Consider the following 21,639-nt stretch of genomic DNA (forward strand, 5'->3'; position numbering starts at 1 on the left):
ACAAAAAATCGTAAGAGTGAAATTAAGTTTTGACATCAGAATACTTTGAGCTGGTCTTTGTTGTTAAATTTCTTCCGCTGTCTCTACATGTAAAAATATGTACATTTATAGTGTGTGGAATATTCAAAATAACCAAAAGGCCACAACCTGGCAGAAATTATATGATACGAAATAACACCAAGTTTAAAACAAACGATAAAGAGGTTAATTATCAATCTTCAAACATAGGTGATGATAAGAACGGTCAGATCTTCTGATGCTTCGTTTATCACGTTAGGCAAAGTTCTCGTTCTTTAAGAAAAAATGTATCTTTGGTTATATAAACATCACCTTGACGAGGTTTTTTTGTAATTTCTTCACATAGATTATTTTAGATGCCTAGGATAACGACCATCGTTAGGTCGAGTAATGTCTAAATTTGAATACATACTTTCGTAAACTTCAATTAACCTCATGTTACCTCTGAATTGAGGAAGTATATTTATCTTTCCTCATTTTGGTCTTCTGAAAAAGGATTGTACAATCAAGTGTGATTCGGAGAGTTGGTATATCTGGGTGAATCGGAAGGGCAGGCTCAACATCAGGCTTCTCTAATAATGGGCAGTGCCGGCCGTTTCGGGCGTCTTGTACCATCTACTCTTTTTGAACCCTATTTTAGGTAAAGTATTACTGTTCACGTTTTATTTAAAGTAAACCATTTTAATTCATAGTAAAGTTAATTGATTTAAATATTTGTTTATCATTACAAATTGTTTTCTTAGTATATTTGTTATGTTTTATGTATTAGATATTGAATTTTAATAATGAATTGAACTTAATTTTACTTTCACATGTTATTTTATTATATTGTTTTATGATATTACATTTTGAATTTGGGATTATTTTTTTTCAGGATTTTTATTGTTATTATAATTTAATATTCTAAAGTTTGAATTCTTAAGTATGTGTATTGTTCATTTTATGTATTCATGAATTAAAAAAAAGATAAGAAATCTGGTAACATCTACTCTCTTGAATCATTATTTTAGCTGCCTAGGGTAACAGGTAGCAGTCTGTGGACGGCGCGAGCTTTCCCTAACAGTCTCACGAAAAAAAAAGAAAAACAAACAGACTACCATTAAAACCACGTCATAATACTAGGCGTAATATTGCGTACTTAAGTTGCAGACCATTTAACACTCAAGCAAGTGGTTTATGCATATTAAAAACACACCAAGGGCACTTTTATTCCTGATACAAAAACATTTACAGACCTCATAACCAGTATTTGTTGTCATTCAGTTGTACTTTTGTGATTATAGACAATTTATATATGTCGATGTAATAAGCACTTTGCAGGAGTTATCGTTCTTGGTTTTGTCCGTATATGTTAGTATGAGTGAAAGCTGAATATAGAGTTTTCATATACAGATCTACTTGAATACACAGAAAGAACTATTGCACATAAAATATAGTATAAGTACAAAAATTGTATCTTGAAAAAGCATCCTATGCTTGGTGAAGTTATTACACCATGAACCACCTCTTCCATAGACATAGAGCCGAGAAAGACAATGTCTGTTTTAAGTTACTCTAGCTACTCTAATTGTGCTGCCTACCCAAGCACACTTTACCATTGGTATTGTTTGGATGGCATACCGCTGGATTTCCATTTTTAAGCTGAGCACTATTAAATTAAGAATTCCTCCCATAAGTGTTTATATAAAATATTTGTTAAAAATATCTTTTTTCATTTTTTTTAAATTAGATTTTACCAATCTACCTAGCATATTTTTTTCATCCAATGTTACTATAAACAGACGTTGTTTTTTTTTATTTTGCCTCGGTTAGAATTTTATAGACATTTCGGAACAGTCAGACATTGTTTCTCTTGGTCCATACTCTTAGCTATGTTTGAGTCTGCAACGGTACTTATTTTCTCTTTTTTTGGTCTTCTATCTGCTGCTTTTTTTTACATTGAAGTTACATTGAAAACAACAGTATATAAGATTAAAAGTGTATTAAACGTTGTTACTATATATTAATGACGGGATAACATTCTAAAATAAATAAACGGTTAATACCATACATATAGACAATAAACAGTAAAAACAAAATTAATCACAACAAACATAACAAATAATCTTTTGATTGATGATACTGACTTTCACAGCTTATGATGCTTATAATTATCTCGTACAGACATATACAAACGTCTAAGTGTTCCCTATCACTCTAGAGATAACAAAAAGTTTAAAGTGCAAGTTAACAGAACATCTGTCCTTCTCAGATTAAAAAAAAAATATAGCTTTTTTTAAGTTTAAGTTCGAGTTACAGAGTTATAATTCTAATAAAAACCATCATTATATACATTAACTTTTTTCTTCAAATCCATCTAATGCATACGTAAAAGTTAAAAAAGGTAAGTTATTAAGTTTAAGATTGAATTTGCTTATTTTGGCTCATATTGCATTATAGTATACTTTAGGTGCAAAACAATAAAAGTTTATTGTGTGTTTAAAAACATAAAAAAAAAATACAAGCAGTAAATAACTTGTTCTGTCTATTAGACTTGATACCCGACATGCTTACATTTGTATAGAAAGTTTCATTATTTTATCATGACCATAACAGTTGTTGCAATTTTAGAAAAAAATATATATATATATACATACACTTGCTTTTATTTACCATATCTTTCACTCATAAAAATAGTTCTTATACCATTTGCTTATGCATTTAACTCCTTTTCATCTATTGGTCATGAAATAAAATTCAATGTAATATCAAACAAAAACAAAAAACACGAAAAACAGCACAAAAAGTCTTCACAGTGACTAATCTAATTCAATCCTTAAAGTTTCGCTGAAGTAAAAATCTGAACATTGCTAGATAAATTATTTTCATTTACTATTTCACTAATGTATATAATAATTCTCTGAATACTTGTTAATCTACCCATAGGCATTGTCATTGTCCATTGTCCATTGTTTAAAAAACGTGTTGATACTGATATATTTTGCAAACAACATTAGTGTAGATATAGAATTTTTAAATAAATCTATTGTTTGCAGGATGCACATGATCTGTAACCTAGACATCTAATGCAGGACAAGCACGCACTAATTATAAAACAATAAACGGATTTAAATGAAAACTTTATATTTTATGATTATTGATGTTGGTATTTAGCTGGACCACAGCATAAGCTATCATAATTTATCAAAATTTGAAGAAATGATAATTATTTTATGGATATCAATGTCCGCTTGTATTGTATGATACATTTAGGATCATGAATATACATATTTCAGTCTTTAAATCTGACTTGTTGAAACCTGAAAATTTGTTTAAAAATATGTTGTTTACACTCTTTGATTTTTATTGTGCATTAAGAGTTTTTAAATTTTTTTTTCTTCAAAATTTGGCACATGCTTTTATGTTGAATGAGACATCAAGATATATAGAGAGCAAAGTTTTAGAGCTGTGTTTAATGCATAGTTTAAATGATGAATGAAAACAATTCAACAAGAAATGTTCTAACTATTGACTTTAGTGGAACCTTAAAAGAATATTGGGTCCTACTACATTGACATTAATACTTGTTATATGTGAAACATCATTTTAATTATAAAATCGCAGTAATACATTTCAATAATTTTCAATACAGTTTACTAAAACATTATCATTTCCAACAAATTACACATTTTAAATCAATATAATATATGCATACACTATGTGACAGTCGATACACAATGATTGCTATTCTACATAAGAAAATGACAGAAAAAGTAAATATCTGTAAGATGGATTTGTGTGCTTAGAGGTGTAGGGGTGATACGACCATAATTAGTCTAAAATATTAGCAATTAAGCAATTATATATATGGTCAAAGTTAAAAAACGAGCTTACTCTTCATAACAAGAGTTTGTCTTATTCAGGCAATTAACAGGGGATCATGATGCTTCAATTCAGTGCCAATCAAGTAATCATAGAGGAGAAATAAATCATACCAATTTGAAGTTACTTCGTTTGTGCTTCATGATACATTCGTCAATAATAAAATTGTTGGCTAATAATTTATTTCTGCAGACTGATTACAAATGTTACAGATCTTAAACTCACTCGTTTACTTGGCTAAAAATGGTGAACGTAAAAATGTCATTTTGTTTATCTGTAAAATATCACAGTGATACAGTCTTATAGGTTGATTTAGTTTGGTACTGGGGCTGCTCTTAGTCTTTTTGTATATTCCTGTCCCCATTCTCTTAGTAGTCCCTGTAATATAAATTAAAATTTGATAGTAAGTAGTGCGAGCAGTAAATGATACAACTAACAATAACATCAATGACACACTCGGTTTTTTAAAATACGTACTAAAATATTCTTAACAATAAATCTTACATATTAATATGAGACAAAGGATATAAAGTTCTTCTGTAAAATATAATTTAAGAATAAATTAAATGTCATATTGAATTGTTCGTCAGTCCATTAGCACTGGTCAAACTTTTTGTACTAATTAAAGATTTACATTAAAGTGGTAGTAAAAGGTGCATAAAAAGATTTTTCATGTAAGACCATTCAGAAGGGGCGTATGTTTTGAATTTTTTTTACCATTATATAACCATTTTATTAATTACGCTTACCATTAACTTCTGTTCAATTATCAACAAAAACCATGAAATACGCTCATTTATAATTTTATGCTTATAGTGAACACAGTGCTGTTTGTTATTGATGTAGCAGGCATCCATATAATGAGAATAGTTACACCAATCTTCTTATTAAAGTCAATTCTTATCAACGTTAAACCAAATTGGTTTATCAGTATACATTGAAATAGAGGTATTAATAAGGCCGAGTTGAATGTTAATAAACGGGAAAACTGACAGGACTTTACCATACAGGCATTAACAGGTTTGTAGACCTTTGAGAAATTTATCTGAAGATAAATAAGGAAATTGATTTATTGCAGAAATATAAGTATGAATATTTAATGCATTAATTTAAGTGTATTGTTCCAGACGTATTTGGGAAAATTCTATTCGCTTGTATTCTTATTGATTTTTATGAGCACAATTAATAATTGTGCTCATAAAAATCAATAAGAATACAAGCGAATAGAATTCGTTTACAAATATTCAAGAAAATCCTATTTTGAACAATATCTTAATCTAATTTGCGTATAAAAGACTAGAAACTGTGTAAAGCAATTTTAGCATTTGGGGCCAGATATTTCGTACGCAACATTACTGTAACCGTCTAGGTAAAACACTGTGAATATAAGCTAGAAATACAAAGAACAAATGCCATTATAATGCAATAAAACATATTTAGAAGTAGAATACCCAACTCCCGATGTGATTGAAGTTACCGTATGGCTGAAAATCAATCCCTGCAGTGACCTGACATTAATTTTCATTAATCATACATATATACATATTATACTCAATCATACTAAAACATTTGGGGGGGGTTACAAGAGGTGAGCGAGAAAAAAAACACGAAAAATTCTCAATTTTGATGGTACCCTTCCATAGACATTTTAACCATATTCTTTAATGCATATCCACATATAATGGCACATTTTTTATTATTTTTTTTCGAAAATCCGTTTTTTTTGGTTTTGAAGAAGGCGTTTACGAGATTTTTTAACAAGTCTTTATCTTATCTAGCCTTCTTATCAAATGATTCATATGGAATGTATCTCATTTCATACACCAAAAAATAATTATGTTGCGTTCCAGCAATCTTATCAAGTCCATGTATGGGTTTCAGAAGAGTAGCGCTTACGAGATCTATTGATAAAACGGACAGAGAGACATGCCCAATTTTTGTTTCAATGAGATAATTTAACTTGCAAAAAATCACTACTCTAAAAGAATTTTTTTTAAAAATTGATTGTGTATTCCTTGTGAGAAAAGTGCTTTTCATTACGTAAAGTGGAAATGGTGATTAGTGGAGGTACTAAACTAGTAATGCATTACAGAAATTGGAAATGATAATTAGTGGAGGCACTATACTAGTAATGCATTACAGAAAGTGGAAATGACACTTAGTGGAGGAACTTTACTAGTAATGCATTACAGAAAATAAATTGATAATTAGTGGAGGCACAATACTAGTAATGCATTACATAAAATGGAAGTGATAATTAGTGGATGTACTATACTACTAAACTATAACATAGATTTATTCCTGTCGAATAATTATTTGTAAAGGCTTCTATTATGCAATCGTTGTCAGTTGAATCATTATACAACTTTCTAACCGTGCACTAATGCTGTTTATTTATTTTTTCGACTAGCTTTTTAGTTTAACATGCATTTATTGAAGCATACTAGATGCTATGAAATAAATATTGTGTCAGATTTAATCGTACAAATATCCTTATTTATTTATAGCCAAAGGCGCTTGTCGAAGTCTTCGAAGGTACTCTTGAGCCCATTCTCGTATAAGACCCTGTCCATAATTAAAAAAAAAAGCAAAAATAATAAATTTTAAAAAATATATAATAAGATCTGGTCATGTCATAGAAATGACATCGAAATATAAAATAACAGAACTTAAATATATATTACCAGGTAATGAAAATGACAAACTCAATGTTTGGTATTTTTCAACAAAAACTTAAAATTGATCATGTAACATTTAATAGCACTCAAAAAATAAATACAGTCAATAAACTTTAACAAATAGTGCTACTCCAATATTGAAATATTTTTTTTCAGTTTTGAAAAACTTTTGGGTGTTGGGTGGTAAACCTAGTTGGAAGACAATACAAAATTATCATATTTACATGGAAATACGTTTTAAATTATTCAGTCCTATTTAATAAATGTCAACAATGCCAACGAATATCTTCAATTCAAATATTCCAAAAACTATATATCTATCACCAACCTCTGCGTAGTTGAATGATCGTGCCATTTTACTGAACACTGGTCTCATCTCCTCATCTGTATATAAATATTTTGATATTTCTGATGGCATGGGCTAAAAGATAATTTACCCAATAAAACCTATAACATATCACATTCAAATGATTCAATACTGTTTATACGACATAAAGGTATGATAGCCAAATGAATTAGTCCAGTGTTTTTAAAAGAGTCATTTTGATTTAATGGTGTAATTAAACTGTTAAAAAAGGCTTAAATCTATTAATAATTTCGTTAACTAAATTACGGTACGTAATCAAGAATGCTTATACGGATCAATTATGATAAATTGATCATAGTAAACCCAGCACTAGAAATTACTTTATTCAGTTACAGATGCAAAAAAAGAAAATTGTTTCACAGGAAAAAACAGGAGCTTCAATCTTTAAATTATGATTTAATTATGACTATTTAGTCTGGACACCTTCAACACTTTAATACTCAAAATGATGTACATACTTGATATGAAAATAACCAAGAAATCTCAAAATATAAAATTGTATGTGAATGTTGCTTCTAAAGTGTTACCGTTGACAAAAAATGCATTAAAATTCTCTACGCACAGTCTGAAACAACTTTATTTATAAAATGATGTGATGTTAAAACTATTCTTGGGCAGTCAAATGATGGAAAAATCATACTTTTATTTCAGTTTTGTTGATTTAATCGTTTTATGTAAAGAAGTGGTTTTTTTTGTTGTTGTTGTTGTTTTTGTTTTCTGTTTTTTGTTTTTCCTTTTTTTTGTCTGATATCGAAATTGGAATGTGGTAAAAAAATCTGGATCAAATTAATTACAATCCTATTTTAGTGTAGTTTATCAATACATACCATCATTGCTCGGCCTCTTGAACTTGAAACTCGTCGAACTAAATAAAGCATTGTTGTGGCAAGAATTTTCAAATTGCGTTCAGCTATGTCCGACAATTGCTGTGATGATAACCCGTAATCCACTGGCTTCATCAGCAACTAGAATAAGACAAATGCGTGCATTTAAAGTTTATCAACACGAAACAGACTATAATGTTGGCAATAGGCCAAGGAAAAACTCAAGGATATACAAATAGTGCTACTTAAACAAAGTCATTTATCTAAGGTCTCACTAACCACTTCCAACGTTTCTGTTACGTTACACATTAAAAAGTAATTTTCACTGTGAATTCCCAGGACAAATTACATCTTAAAGTAGCATACCATTGCAAAGCTTGGAAAAGAAGGCTTTCAAAATCATCATGCCAATGGTACGATGATTGTAGAAATTCTTCACAAAATCTACTTGAACAAATAATACTGAAAATCCACATTTTTACCTTTTCTGTTGACCGACAGCATGGAGACATATTACTCACACATGTAAACAATATTCATACACCTTTGTAGTAAATTACATGTATTGTTTTAAAGTAAACATTCTTAGTTTTATTTTGACTGCATTTAATCAGAATACACACAAACAATGCATATTTCTAGGTTCAGTGTGTTTTTGGTACTACAAAGGGGGATGGCCATTTGATCCGGAAGTGATAAGCGAGACTTAAACAACTTTTCGTTTGTCCCCCTTTTGTTGGCATTACTTATATTACGAATTTTTTTTCTAACACGGACGAAGTGATTGTTATAGACTGGGAGCCTACCAGAACTGTCGGTGTATATACAAGTCTAAACTACACCCAAACTCCCTCTAGAATCGATGAGAGGTTGCAAATTTGCAATGCAAATTTGGTCACTCCCTCAACGGGATTCGAACCCCTTCTCTTCTCTGACATCTATGGCAACACCGCCTGCACCAAGTCCAACGTTCTAGACTACTCGGCCAACCAGGCTATATAAAAATATAGCTTTCGTTAACCGAGTGATACTTCCTCGTAAGTAAACCTAGAGCGGCAACATTAACACATGACGTAATTGAAAAGGACAACCTCTTCTGGTATCGAGTAAGATAATAGCGGATCTGTAACAGTATATAAATACAAGAATATAATACATATAAGAAGTCTAATGGGGTGAGGCAACTCTACTAATCTTACTTGCTAGTACATTACTATGTAGATACAAAGCATGCACGGCGAGGATCAACACCTATACTGCTTTTTTGCGGAAAACGCGAATTTTTGGGAGAATATCCCTATTCAGAGATTGGTCCGTGTGTAATGATAAGCGTTCGCACACGCTCAATCGAGGTGCAAAACTGCAGACATAGAAAGGCGTAGAACGTGTCGAAAAAAAAACTGATCCCTTCTATGTGTTAACTACTGCGCCCGAAGTCTGGACCCCTCCTCTTAAAAACAGGCATGACTGGTAAACCCCCTTCCCATTGTTTTGAGTAAATTATTGAATAATTTAAAATTAAAGAATTTATCAGGCACCTTTTAATATGATGGAGTAGAACTTTCAAGAAATTAAAGGGTGTTCAACCACCCCCTCCCCAAATAAAAAAAAAAAAAAACAGGAAATGACATTTTGACAAATTTAGAGTAATCAAGGGAACCAAAGTTATAGCGGCAATCAAAGGAATGTAATCCAGGGACAAAAACCAGACATGGAAGAGTAATCAAGGGAACCAAGGTTATAGCGGTAATCAAAAGAATGTAATCCAGGGACAAAGACCAGACATGGAAGGGTAATCACGGGAACCAAGGTTATAGCGTAATCAAAAGAATGTAATCTAGGGACACAACAAAGAACATAAAGTAACTTAAATCATACATACAAAGTAACAAAAGCAAATGAGCAACTCGGACTCCACTAAAAACTGGGAGCATGGACCAGATGTACCGGTAGGGTAAGCGTCCTCTGTTTTTTTCTAGAAACACCCGCTGAGTTGCTCATGAAAAGTCAAGTCCGGGGTAGACAAACGTGGAAAGGAAAACTATGACCCGTTGAATAAATCAGTGTTCATGGTGCAGATGGATACACCATAACGATCCACGAGTTCATGATGACGACCATAGAATTTCTGTAGAGATGACTTCAATCTTGTAGCAACATAACCCTGTTCCAGAAGCCTATTTGTTAGAGTTCTAGCGCGATACAAAAAGTCTGCGTAATTTCCGCCAGCTCTAGCATAACGTATGAGTTGTGATATGAACACTCCATACGCAGGTGCTGAAGGGATGTTGCCACAAACAAATGGAAGGTTGACAATTTTAAATGAAAATTCATCACGATTGTCGTAAAGTTGGGTCAATAGTTTTCTTTACCATCGATTTCTAAGTGTAGGTCAAGATATGAGGCAGACTTCATAGTGTCTGTAGTATCCTTTATCTCAAGTTCTTTGGGGTAGATGCAATGTATCAAATCCCCGAAATTAGGATTGTTTAAAGATGATACGTCATCTATATAGCGAAAACTGAGATTAAAGGATCTAGCCACACGATATGCTTTCTTTCGGATCAGATCAGCTATAAAGTCAGCCTCATAAGAATGAAGGAAAAGGTCAGCAAGTAAAGGAGCACAATATGTTCCCATTGGAATACCGATCGTTTGTTGAAAAACACGTCCACCACACTGGACAAATATGTTGTCAATTAAAAATTCCAGCATTTTGTAAACATCTTCCTCTTTATATTTGGAAGTTGATTTGGAATTATTTCTTCCAAAGCATGAGGAATCTCTACCAAGAACTATATATTTGTATCTAGGTGTACCATCTTTTTTTGAAAAACAACGATGTATAATGTTTTAAGTTGGGATTTTAACAGAGTTTCGGGAACAGAAGTATACAGTGCTGAAAGATCATAAGTTTTAATGCAATTATATTCAGATAATGGTCTTGAACTGATTGTCTCCGAAAGATCTTTTGAATTTTTCAGGATCCACATTGAATTAATACCACTACGGGAGTAACAAGTATTATGGTAGGACTGTAGAACCTTTTTGACAGTTGTGAGTATAGAAGTTAAAAATTTTGAAAGAGGTTTGGTGGTACATTTTGCAGATTCAGCTATAAAACGTTTGTATGGATTCTTGTGCAGTTTAGGAATCCAGTACATAGACGGTAAATCACAATCATCGTCCTTGGTAGAGAGACCAAAAGTGGATAGCACAGATTTATTGTTTTCCACAATCTCTTCTTTGGAGAGTGTGGTAGCAGTATAGGTCTTATTACTGCCATTATTTTCTACGCCTACCCCTGATAATAAACATTGGATTTAAAAGGTTTTGCAAACAAAAACAATATTGTTTTGGGCTTAGTCTGCTGGTACGACAACATATTTGTCATGTATAGTAGACAATGTTTTTGCTACATCGGGGTCTTTGAAAACAGATGTAGCCTTGGCATTCATTGACCTACTTAAAACTTTCATTCGTTTCAAAATTAAAGACCTCACGGCCTTTAACCACTCTGACAGAGAATCAATGTCTTCTTGTTCTCGTTTTATCCATTTTCTGGCATAGTACTCGTCGGCATCTATAAGAACTTTAACGTTATAATTCCAATTTATGGAGCCTGGTTCACGGTACTTGGGACCTTTAAAAAGGATATTACGCAGAGATTCGTTTTCGATTATGGTTAAATGACCAGAAGGACCATATTTGAATGGAGAGTTTTTGCAAGAACAGTCAGGTGGTTTAGCCTTGAAGTCCTCAATCTCGAGATTCTGCAATAGCCTTTTATAATTGAAAATGTTAGATGCAATGGGTGAAGTTTAGGAATATGAAACAACTGGTATGGATTTGTCTTTGAAATATGGGGGAATTTCGTTGGTAACGTTTTTGCGATGGAGGATGTTAGCCAAATTAATTGCATCTATAACTTTGTTGACAAACAGTAGTGGAAGAGATGATCGTTTTTCTTCATCTTGACTTTTCACACAAACTAGTTGAAAGAGTCTGTGGAAACCAAAATCCAAAATGATGGTAACAAGTCTGTATAATGATGAGGTAGAATCAGAAACAGGAGTGTCAAGACTTGTTTTGTAAAGGGAGTGTGGTAAAGTGAGAGGTATAGAATACAGTTTGGTTCTAATGTGATGAAGTCCGAGAGGTTTTTGTATGAAAAGGAGACCATCTAAGGAAACATCATGTAACTTAGGTGACGTATAGTGGCGATGGCCATGACTCCTTTCCCCGTCTTGGATTTTTGTCAAATTCATCACATTTATGCTATTGCTATATTGGCTTGAAAGGTTTCCTATACTTTTGATGTTGTCATTGCATCCGTAAGGTATTGCAGTACCTAGCCTGCGTATCCAGTACTCTCTTTCCCTACGATAGTTTTTACTTAGAACGGAACTGTTCGTAGGATGGTAATTTTTTTCTAAAATACGAACTTTCATAGAGAGGATTGAATGATCTTGTTGATTAAAGTGTTGATAAACTGTCAGGAATTTGGTGGTGTTAATTCCCGAACGATGACCGCACATTCTTTTGTTTAATCGTTCTTGCGTTTCTCCGACATATACTAAACCACATAAGTTGCAATCTAATTCATATATTAAATTTGTTGATTTGCAACTTAAGTCATCGTGACTTCTTGTATGGAAGGTTTTGTTTGTAAGGGAACTGGAGAAGTAAGAGTTGGTTATAAGAATGTTGCATGTTTTGCAATTGTTAATACCACATTTTGATATGGTACAATATGATTCGTCATCATTGAAGTCAAATACATCATTTAAAGTGATGGAACATGGTTTGATAATTTTGAAATAGTCAGAATTTTTGTACTGGAATAGATGGTCTGCAGACTGAACGTGTGATTGGGTACTTTTAGTTGAATTGGTCGGGGCACTTTCCATACCAGATGTGAGTGTGCTAAGATTCCCGATCTGCTGTCAGGTTTGGACCTTTTTATACTGAGCGACGTCCGAGCCAGTTTTTCTTTCATTCCTCTTGTTAAAACCATAAATTTAAAACAAATTGTATTACTGGGTTAATGATACCCTCGGGGACAAAATCCACCACCAGAGATATCGACCCAATGGTGTGAAAGAGTAATCAAGGGAACCAAGGTTATAGCGGTAATCAAAAGAATGTAATTCAGGGACAAAGACCAGACATTGAAAACAGACATACACAACAAAGAACACAAAGTAACTAAAATCATGCATACAAAGTAACAAAAGCAAATGAGCAACTCGAACTTAACTAAAAACTGGGAGCATGGTCCAGGTGCACCAGTAGGGAAAGCGTGCTCTGTTTTTCTAGAAACACCCGCCAAGTTGCTCACAAAAAGTCAAGTCCGGGGTAGACAAACGAGGAAAGGAAAATTACGACCCGTTCAATAAATCAGTTTTCATGGTGCAGATTAGAATCATGACTTAAAATGTAGTACCAAGTCTGAAAAGCTTATAGTATACATGTAGTTGTCTTTCTTTTATTACATTGCATGATAAAAAGTTCTGTTCGAGCAAAATACACATTTCGAATAAATTGTGAATGAAGCCTAAACCTAAAAATTCTGTTGAGTGTCCGTATGTCTGTCCGTTCATCTCCCGGTGTTTATCATTTGATAAACTAAACTTCGTCCGATTTTCAGCTAGATAAAAAATATTTTCTGAGTCAGCAAATACCAACTTTAAAGCAGTATTGGGTATAATTCTTGGATAACCTACTTGAAAGCATTATTGGATGTAAATCTTTGATAATTGACAGGAAATTTTGCAGAATAATAGAACAAAACGCTAGAAACCCCCTTTCGACTTTTCGAGCCATTTAAACCATTAAAAAACTCACACGATACATTGAAAATAACTGATATCAAGGAACAGGGCTGTAATACCTCTTCTGCGTCTTGATGTTGTATGGGGGTCTTCAACGAAGAAAAAATCGTTAACACCATCAAACCAGGCCAAGAAGCCCCCCTATAACGTGCACATAAGGAGAATTCTAAATAAAATAAAAATCCAGGTTACTCTCTTGCTGTCCACTAGCCATGGAGTGAAAACTTGGGCGAAACCTCAGGATAACCAGCTAATAGCACAAGTGTTACAGGTAGAGACAGCTAATCTTGAATTAATCGATCGCTGCAAAAATACGTCATTGACACAACGCATGTCCGGAGCAGTCACATTGTTTATTGCAAGTGTATTTTAATGGAATTTGGTTTTTTTTTCAACAAGCCACATCAACTTTTCTTTGCATTAGTCGGTGTCGTTATCGTCGTCGTAAAACATCAGCTCCTCCCATATCCCTGGGTCAAATTAAACCTGGGACCAATAAAACAACTTCTCAGTCCCAGATTTAGTTAATTTTGTCAGTAGTAGTATGTTAATACAAGGATGTATACATGTATTTAATTAAGTCTGAATTACATCCCAACTCTAGAATCATATGACATATTTTGTACTTACTGTAGTAATGAGACTTCTTGAAATATAAATCCCTACTATTAACAAGAATGCTTCAGAATCGCCTATATTTGTTGTTCGGCCGTTTTCCGTAAACTGTAATCTGTCCTGTTAAAACAAGACAAATCAATATTATTTTTTTTTTAATATTTAGAATTATTTTCTACCTGCCATACGACTCTGTGTCCTGATTATGCACAAATTTGTTTGAGTTATATAACGGTTATGTCTCTTCACATCAACGATCGTTTTTAGAAAAAAACAAGAGATGCTTATCATACCACTTAGTATACATGGTCAATGTTACCAGATTTTGATGGAGTCAGAATTTTCATTCATTCCCTTTTTTCCCGTGATCTTTCGTTCTGTTTATTCTAAATATCACATTAATATATTCGCATTAGCAATTTTATCTTACCTTTAATTCGATCTGCCACTTAATTAACTTCCATGATTAAATAAAAATAATATAACGAAGTTTGAAATGCAGTAAGTTGTATTAACTAATATATATTTCAATATTTCATACCAATTCAACCTGCCAAAAATATCCATCTGGAAACCGCTTCCCATCTTTAACCAATTCGTATACTGCAGATTTCCTATGCGTTCCAAGTACGCCTGTGCTTGGCTGAAAATTGTGAAAGTTCTTAAATCAATTTTGTTAAATTATGTTTGCATCTAAAAAATAGAAAAAAAAATTCGTTCAAATTTGTTCTAGCCAATATCTAAGACATCGTAATGATGCACTTGTTTGTTTTACATGAGGGATGTAAACAAATAAAAAAAAATAAAACACCATAAACGCCGTTGAGATTTTAGGTGTTCTCTTGTCTTTTGTTACTTAGTTTGACTTAAGTGTTAATTGAATGGTTTATTGATTTATTATTTTATTTGTTTCTGATTCTGCATGATATAACTTAAAGACTGGCTGCTAGTTTATCGAATAGATCGGAAATAGAGTGTGGGTGTTTCTAGTAAAGCAGAGGACGCGTAACTTACGGTAAGCCTGGTCCACGCTCCCAGTCTTTAGTTGAGTCCCAGTTTCTGATTTACTTTTGTTACTTTGTATGTATTATTTTAGTTATTTTATGTTCTTTGTTGAGTTTGTCTATTTTTCATGTCTGGTTTTTGTCCCCGGATTAAATTCTGTTAATTTCCGCTAGAATCTTGATTCCCTTGATTATTCTTTTACATCAGTTAAACTTTTTGCTCGAAATTACGGTAATCCATACCAACTAGGAAAAAAGTAATTACCTACGGATAATATTGGTGGCCGACACAAAACTTACTACGGTCGTCAACCGATTCATGTAATTTACTTTTGGGCCAGAATTCAACGGACGTTTTAGCATCTCTATGTTGTGTAAATATTTATTCGACTCAAGTATTTTTTATTTATTTTTGTTTGAACATTTATCATTCCTATTTTGACACTTCAGTATTCCAATTTCTCTCGTGTACAAACCCAACCCACCCGCCCCTTTTCTGAACACTTTTTAAAATGGCAATTTATCTAAAAAAAATTCTGATGTAAAGACAAAAAATATTGCAAAAGGTACTTTTAAAAATAAATTTGATTTTATCATCTCTTACCATAATTTCTGTCATATGATATACTAGATTCTCTACCACGTACTGTAACTCCTGAAGCATCACCTGAGTTTCCCTTTCGTTTGTCCTTCCACGTAATAAATTAGTCAAATCAAAAGCTTTTGGGCTTATCACGTCTGCTAAAACGGGATAAATATTGCCACTTGGCTGAAAACGAAGACCATCATGACACATTTAAATGAGAAAAACACAGGACGTTAAATAGAAGTAAATTGAAGCAAACGGTTTATACACAGAATGACACATCAATCTTTAGCCAATAAACAATTTTGAATTTTCACTATGAAACAAACGAGCAACTCGGACTCCACTAAAAACTGGGAACATGGACCAGGTGCACCAGTAGAGTAAGCGTCGTCTGCTTTTCTAGAAACACCCGCCGAGTTGTTCATAATAAGTCTAGTCCAGGGTAGAAATAACTCCCAACCTGTTTCATAGTAAATCAATTCGCTGCTGGCAAAAAAGGTAATCCCGTTACAATACGTCCAGCTTCAAGTTATAGTTGTTCTAAACTATATTGAACATCAAGACTGCATCCGTCCCCAACTTCTGAAGCGTATTCAATGACTGGACGAATACCAATTAGATATATTTTAGCTAAATATTTTCTACATAGAACATATTTAAGTTTTCTAAAGAGAGATAGTTTTTGCTAGCAGATTGCAAAATATTGTCTAAATTGGTTTAAAACATCCCGTTCGAATCAAACGTAAATTCTACGGGTTTATGAGACAAAACGAATTCAATGTGTTTGTTTCTAAAATGATAAATTAATGTCTTCCGTAAAAGTGCATTGAGCAATTATCAAAGCCTTAGTTTTCTGGGAATTAAAATTTATTAACCATCTTTCAGAATACGTTGTTATATTCTCTAGGTCTAAATTCATCACATCTTCGAGTACGATTGGATTGTGCGGAGTATGATAGCGATGTGTCGTCCGCAAAAAGTCTGGTAAAATTGATGAGAACATCAGCTATATCATTAATATAAACAAGAAAAAGAAGAGATCGAAAAACAATGCCTTGTGGTACTCCAGGATTTTGAATTGCCAACTAAAACACTTTGCGCTCTGTTCAATAGGTAGCTTTTAAATCAGTTCTTCAAATAGTCGCTTACGTCATATGCTTTCAGATTTACCAGTAAACCTGTGCGCCGAACTCGGTCAAAAGCTTTAGATATATCACAGAAAACAAAAGAAGATATATTTCTTTCTTCGAGAGTCATCGTTATTTTATGATACATTTCTATTAGCTGGTGAACGGTAGAAAAGCCTGGGATAAAACCTGATTGATATTTATACAGTAAGTTATTGAACAACAAATTATTAAACATGTGCTTAAATGCAACCCTTTCAAAAACCTTGCCTACATATGATATAAGTGAGGCAGGTCTATAGTCTTTCTCCCTTTTTAATAAGTGGAATCACTGCCGCGGTTTTCCTTAGTTCAGGGGATTGGGCTGTTGAAAGGGATACATTAAAAAGCGTAGAAAACAGAAAATGTATTGTATCTTTGGTATGTTTAAGCATGTGGTGACTAATTGAATCGGGTCCTGGGGCTTTACTAAGTTTGAGTATTTGAAGATTGTTTTAACATTAAGGAGAAATAATAAATGTATCAATAGATACTTTCGTTTACTGTAATTTTAGTTATTTTATGTTCTTTGTTGTGTTTGTCTGTTTTCCATGTCTAGTCTTTGTCCCTGGATTAGATTCTTTTTATTTCCTTTGGAATCTTGGTTCCCTTGATTACTCTTTAAAATATCATGTTTACGAACATATATATCAACCTATCAGTTCAACTGTTTGTAATACAGTATTGGATATCATGAAATTAAAATGTAAAATGTCTGAAACATAAAATAACCTCAACAAAAAAATAACGTGTGGATATTATAGAAAATATTAATTAATTTAATAATAATGTATTACTTTTATAAATGTATGATACGGGAATGATGGGAAATTAATCAAAGAGACACCCTAAAAACATTTCAACACATGACAAGATTACCATCACTTTCAACAATGCGCTCTCTCTTTTGGAAGTATAATTTCACATATACACAGGAAAACACGCATGTCCACTAGATAGCACTTTACTAGGGTTAAACATTAAAACAACATTATGTATTAATTTATTATTCGACATTTTAACTTGTCTCATAAAAATACAAATGCGTGAATTTAAGGTATAGCAAACGCACAAAACACTTTATGTTAACGTTACGTTAGTGTGTGTAACATCGTGATTAACGACATTACATCTTTCACGATTTCATGCTGTCCTGAAAAATATACAAAAAAGTAAAATACCATGGAAAAACCGTGGAAAAAAACATCATGCTAATACTGTTTAATAAGTTCCAAAATCATCATGTGATGTGGAAATTGATGGGACAAACGTAAATGTACAATAAGGCGGGGCAAAAAGTGACAATCAAAGAAGACAGACGCACCATGATTGGAATTGACTGAATTTGACAGGTGTGCTTAAATGGTCACGTCTATAATAGTACACCCATGAAGACAAGTTTAACAAAAATTAAAAAAATAAATGGGAGGCGAATACCGTTCTCTTATTGTCTTTTCGCACGTATCAAGTCATAGTTTGCGCAGTTCAGAATGTTATCAAAAAGTATCAATCCGACTTACATTTAAGTATATTCTGTGTAAAGCTGCAACAATTTCCTTGAGAATAATTCCAAATAAAAATACACTACTAGGTCTGTTACCTTGGTTCTACAAGTATAAAAAGTTTGTATTAAAAATTGAAAAGGTTCATATGACAAGTCAAACAACAGGCAAAATCAAATAATTGCAGATTATAATATTTATAAACTTTGTAATCATTTTATATCATTTTTTAAGCTTTCGTTTCAGTTTTATTACTTTTATCTTAAAAAAATACAATCTGTTGTGTCACTTTGTTAATCTCTATGATATTAAATAACAAGTTCAGAAGGAGTAGTATGTTTGTATACTGTAGTAAACTAAAACTGCGCCAGGGTGTTGTGATGAAGCATGAGTGAATATATGTTCTAAATTAGTTCATATAAAAGAAATACAATATGTTTTCTCCGTTTAATATTTTAATGACTAATTGATTGTTGCCTTGTTTATTTCAAAACTAATAATAATATGCATATTCATGGTTTAAATACCCCCCACACGCACAAAAAAAGAAACATGATTAACTTTGTATTCTATAGATGCAAGTAAAATATTGTTCCTCAATGTAATTCATACATATTATATAACAAATTTAAAATTTCAAAGTATTGTTAAATATAGTTTCACAACTTGAAACATTTCATATTATAGGCTTCTGGAATAGGGTTATATTGCTACAAGATTGAAATCGTCACTACAAGAGTTTTATGGTCGTCACCATGAAAAAACTGATTTATTCAACGGGCCATACTTTTCCTTTCCTCATTTGTCTATCCCGGACTTGACTTTTTATGAGCAACTCGGCGGGTGTTTCTGGAAAAAAACAGAGGACGCTTACCCTACCGGTGCACCTGGTCCATGCTCCCAGTTTTTAGTGGTGTCCGAGTTGCTCATTTGCTTTTGTTACTTTGTATGTATGATTTTACTTTCTTTACGTTCTTTGTTGTGTATGTATGTTTTCCATGTCTGGTCTTTGTCCCTGGATTACATTATTTTGATTACCGTTATAACCTTGGTTCCCTTGATTACTCTTTCATTTTATTTCTTGTCATTTATCCAAAACGGGTGCTATAATATTGATCTTTTTGCATTTAGTCATTACTTTAGTATTTTTGATAAAGGCAACAGGTCTATCGTGTAGAAAGCATCAATATTCAGTTTCATTATCATGATCAAATAGATAAGATTTGTAATTTAAATACAAAAGGTTATTCTTATCTAAAACTAAAAATGTGATTCAACAAGGTTAGTATCAAGCAAGGTGATTATTCAAAACAAAAATAAAACAAAACACAATGACGTGCATCTATGTTAAAAGTTTACATGTTAAATGACACACCACAAACCTTTGATGATTTATTGCTTTTAAAATGACAAAATTATGGTGAGCCAGCACAGAGACTCTGTTCAAATATTTTATTTTACTAATCATTATGTGTATTTTATTTAAATTTAAATGGCAATTAAACAAAAATTATTCTCCTGGGGTTGAAGGTTTGTACTCAGTATCAAGTTAACCAATATAAAGCTGTTTTAAATATAGGGAAATACTTGTTACACATAATATAAAAAATGATCAAGTAGACAAAATGCCTTGAAAAATATTTCCAACACACAAATGGATAAAGATTACATGCTATCCAAGAATTAACCAAAGAGCATTGGCAGGGTGTGTCTTTTGTGTTAGTAGTCACTACCTTTTTGGCTAATAGCTTAAGTGTGGATATAAACAAAGCAGCGTAACCTATGTGTCGAAATCTTCTGAGTCGTTCTGAAAAAGAATTTTAAACATGACAACGTTGAACGCAATACGAAAACTCTTTTTTTAATTGTTAATTCTGTTGTGCGAAAAGAATATTGCCAGTTTTTTTTATAGCAGTGACGCATGGTGCGTCAGAAATAAAACATAAACAGATATCATTTTTTATCAGACGTATTTTTAATCATTCGTTTTTTATCATTTAAAACATTATTACAGCATGACATGATTCTATAAACAACTGATTTTGGAATCAAATATGATATTTGTATTTCCTATCTATGTAGGAATACGCGTATGTTTTAAAGCGTTATTGTTATACTTACTTGGACCCGGAAACGGATATTTCTTTCTTACCGATCTTTTTACTGCTGCTCAAAATATAAACAACAAAATGCAATGTTAAATGTGTTACTTTTCCAGAATTTTTGTTATTTCTCATTTCGCTTTTAATGTTGTTATTTTTTTTTCTTACGATTTTGCTTTTGTGTGTGCATTCGTTTATTTAATTGTTTGTTTGTTTGTTTGTTTTTGCTTGTTTATGTCCCGCGACAATTACCGTCCACAGCTTTTGAGCTACAGCTTTCAGATTCTACAGGATGTATTCAACAAACTGGTTATGTGCAGATCAAACATTAGGGGTAGTTGGACTATTTGTTGGGTAATTTCAATATTCTATTGGGTTACATAGCAATTTCTTGGGTATATCTTCATTTCTTATATATGCATTATATCCGACAAAGGATATTGCATTATAGATGCGGGTCAGTCGTATCACAGACACAATCGAGTTCCTGAGGAAGCATTAATACCAGGTTTGTTTAGTGCAAGTTAGATGCTTCAATGTAGAGTGTAGGGCATCTTTGTTTCTTATTTGCAATTTCATTACAATTTTTTTTACATTAAGATAAGGTTCATTATTATCACTCATTAAAGTGAATAGTTACCCCTGCAGTTTTTAACAAGTCTTGTTTACTTACCCAGTTGCAATATTACTGATCTTTTAAACACTTTACAAACTTTACACCAGAAATTCAATTACATTTGATACATATCATAAACATCATTATAGATGTTTAACTACTTATTATTTTTATTCACGCATTTATTCTGATTATCAAGATCTCTCTGATATAATGACTAGCAATATTATCAATATGATATTCTATAAAAAATATTATCAACCAACTTACTACGATATGTATAGAAATGCCCATCCTGATCATTACGAACCGGTAATTTCTACGAAATCACAGCCATACACTACGAATTTGAAAACGGGGCATCAATACGGGACCATTATGGACTAAATCGAAATGACGTACATTTCTTACACTAAGTGACAACTAGTATTAAGTTTGACCTAATAATTTTAATTGATTAAAT

At 32.3% G+C, this 21,639-nt stretch overlaps 1 protein-coding gene across 10 annotated transcripts in view; it reads right to left on the reverse strand.

Annotated features, from left to right (window-relative positions):
- Positions 1-1,984: 1,984 nt before the first annotated feature.
- Positions 1,985-21,639, reverse strand: part of LOC148612448 (uncharacterized) — a 57,411-nt gene continuing 37,756 nt past the window's right edge. For 6 of the 10 annotated variants that reach the window (XM_088593862.1, XM_088593864.1, XM_088593863.1 and 3 more), the window contains 10 exons: positions 20,580-20,624; positions 20,192-20,265; positions 18,477-18,563; positions 15,806-15,970; positions 14,739-14,840; positions 14,213-14,317; positions 7,752-7,889; positions 6,886-6,978; positions 6,365-6,444; positions 1,985-4,257 (listed from right to left, as the gene is read on the reverse strand). In XM_088593862.1, the coding sequence (XP_088449988.1) occupies positions 6,373-6,444; positions 6,886-6,978; positions 7,752-7,889; positions 14,213-14,317; positions 14,739-14,840; positions 15,806-15,970; positions 18,477-18,563; positions 20,192-20,265; positions 20,580-20,624 (881 nt within the window). In that variant the 3' untranslated portion in view covers positions 1,985-4,257; positions 6,365-6,372. The remainder of the gene's footprint in view (positions 4,258-6,364; positions 6,445-6,885; positions 6,979-7,751; positions 7,890-14,212; positions 14,318-14,738; positions 14,841-15,805; positions 15,971-18,476; positions 18,564-20,191; positions 20,266-20,579; positions 20,625-21,639) is intronic. The other 4 variants (XM_088593865.1, XM_088593867.1, XM_088593868.1 and 1 more) reach the window with 3 other exon arrangements.

This window comes from Perna viridis, chromosome 7 (assembly GCF_037379345.1).
Source record: "Perna viridis isolate PV_CMFRI_1.1 ecotype Kerala chromosome 7, ASM3737934v1, whole genome shotgun sequence".
NCBI lineage: Eukaryota > Metazoa > Mollusca > Bivalvia > Mytilida > Mytilidae > Perna > Perna viridis.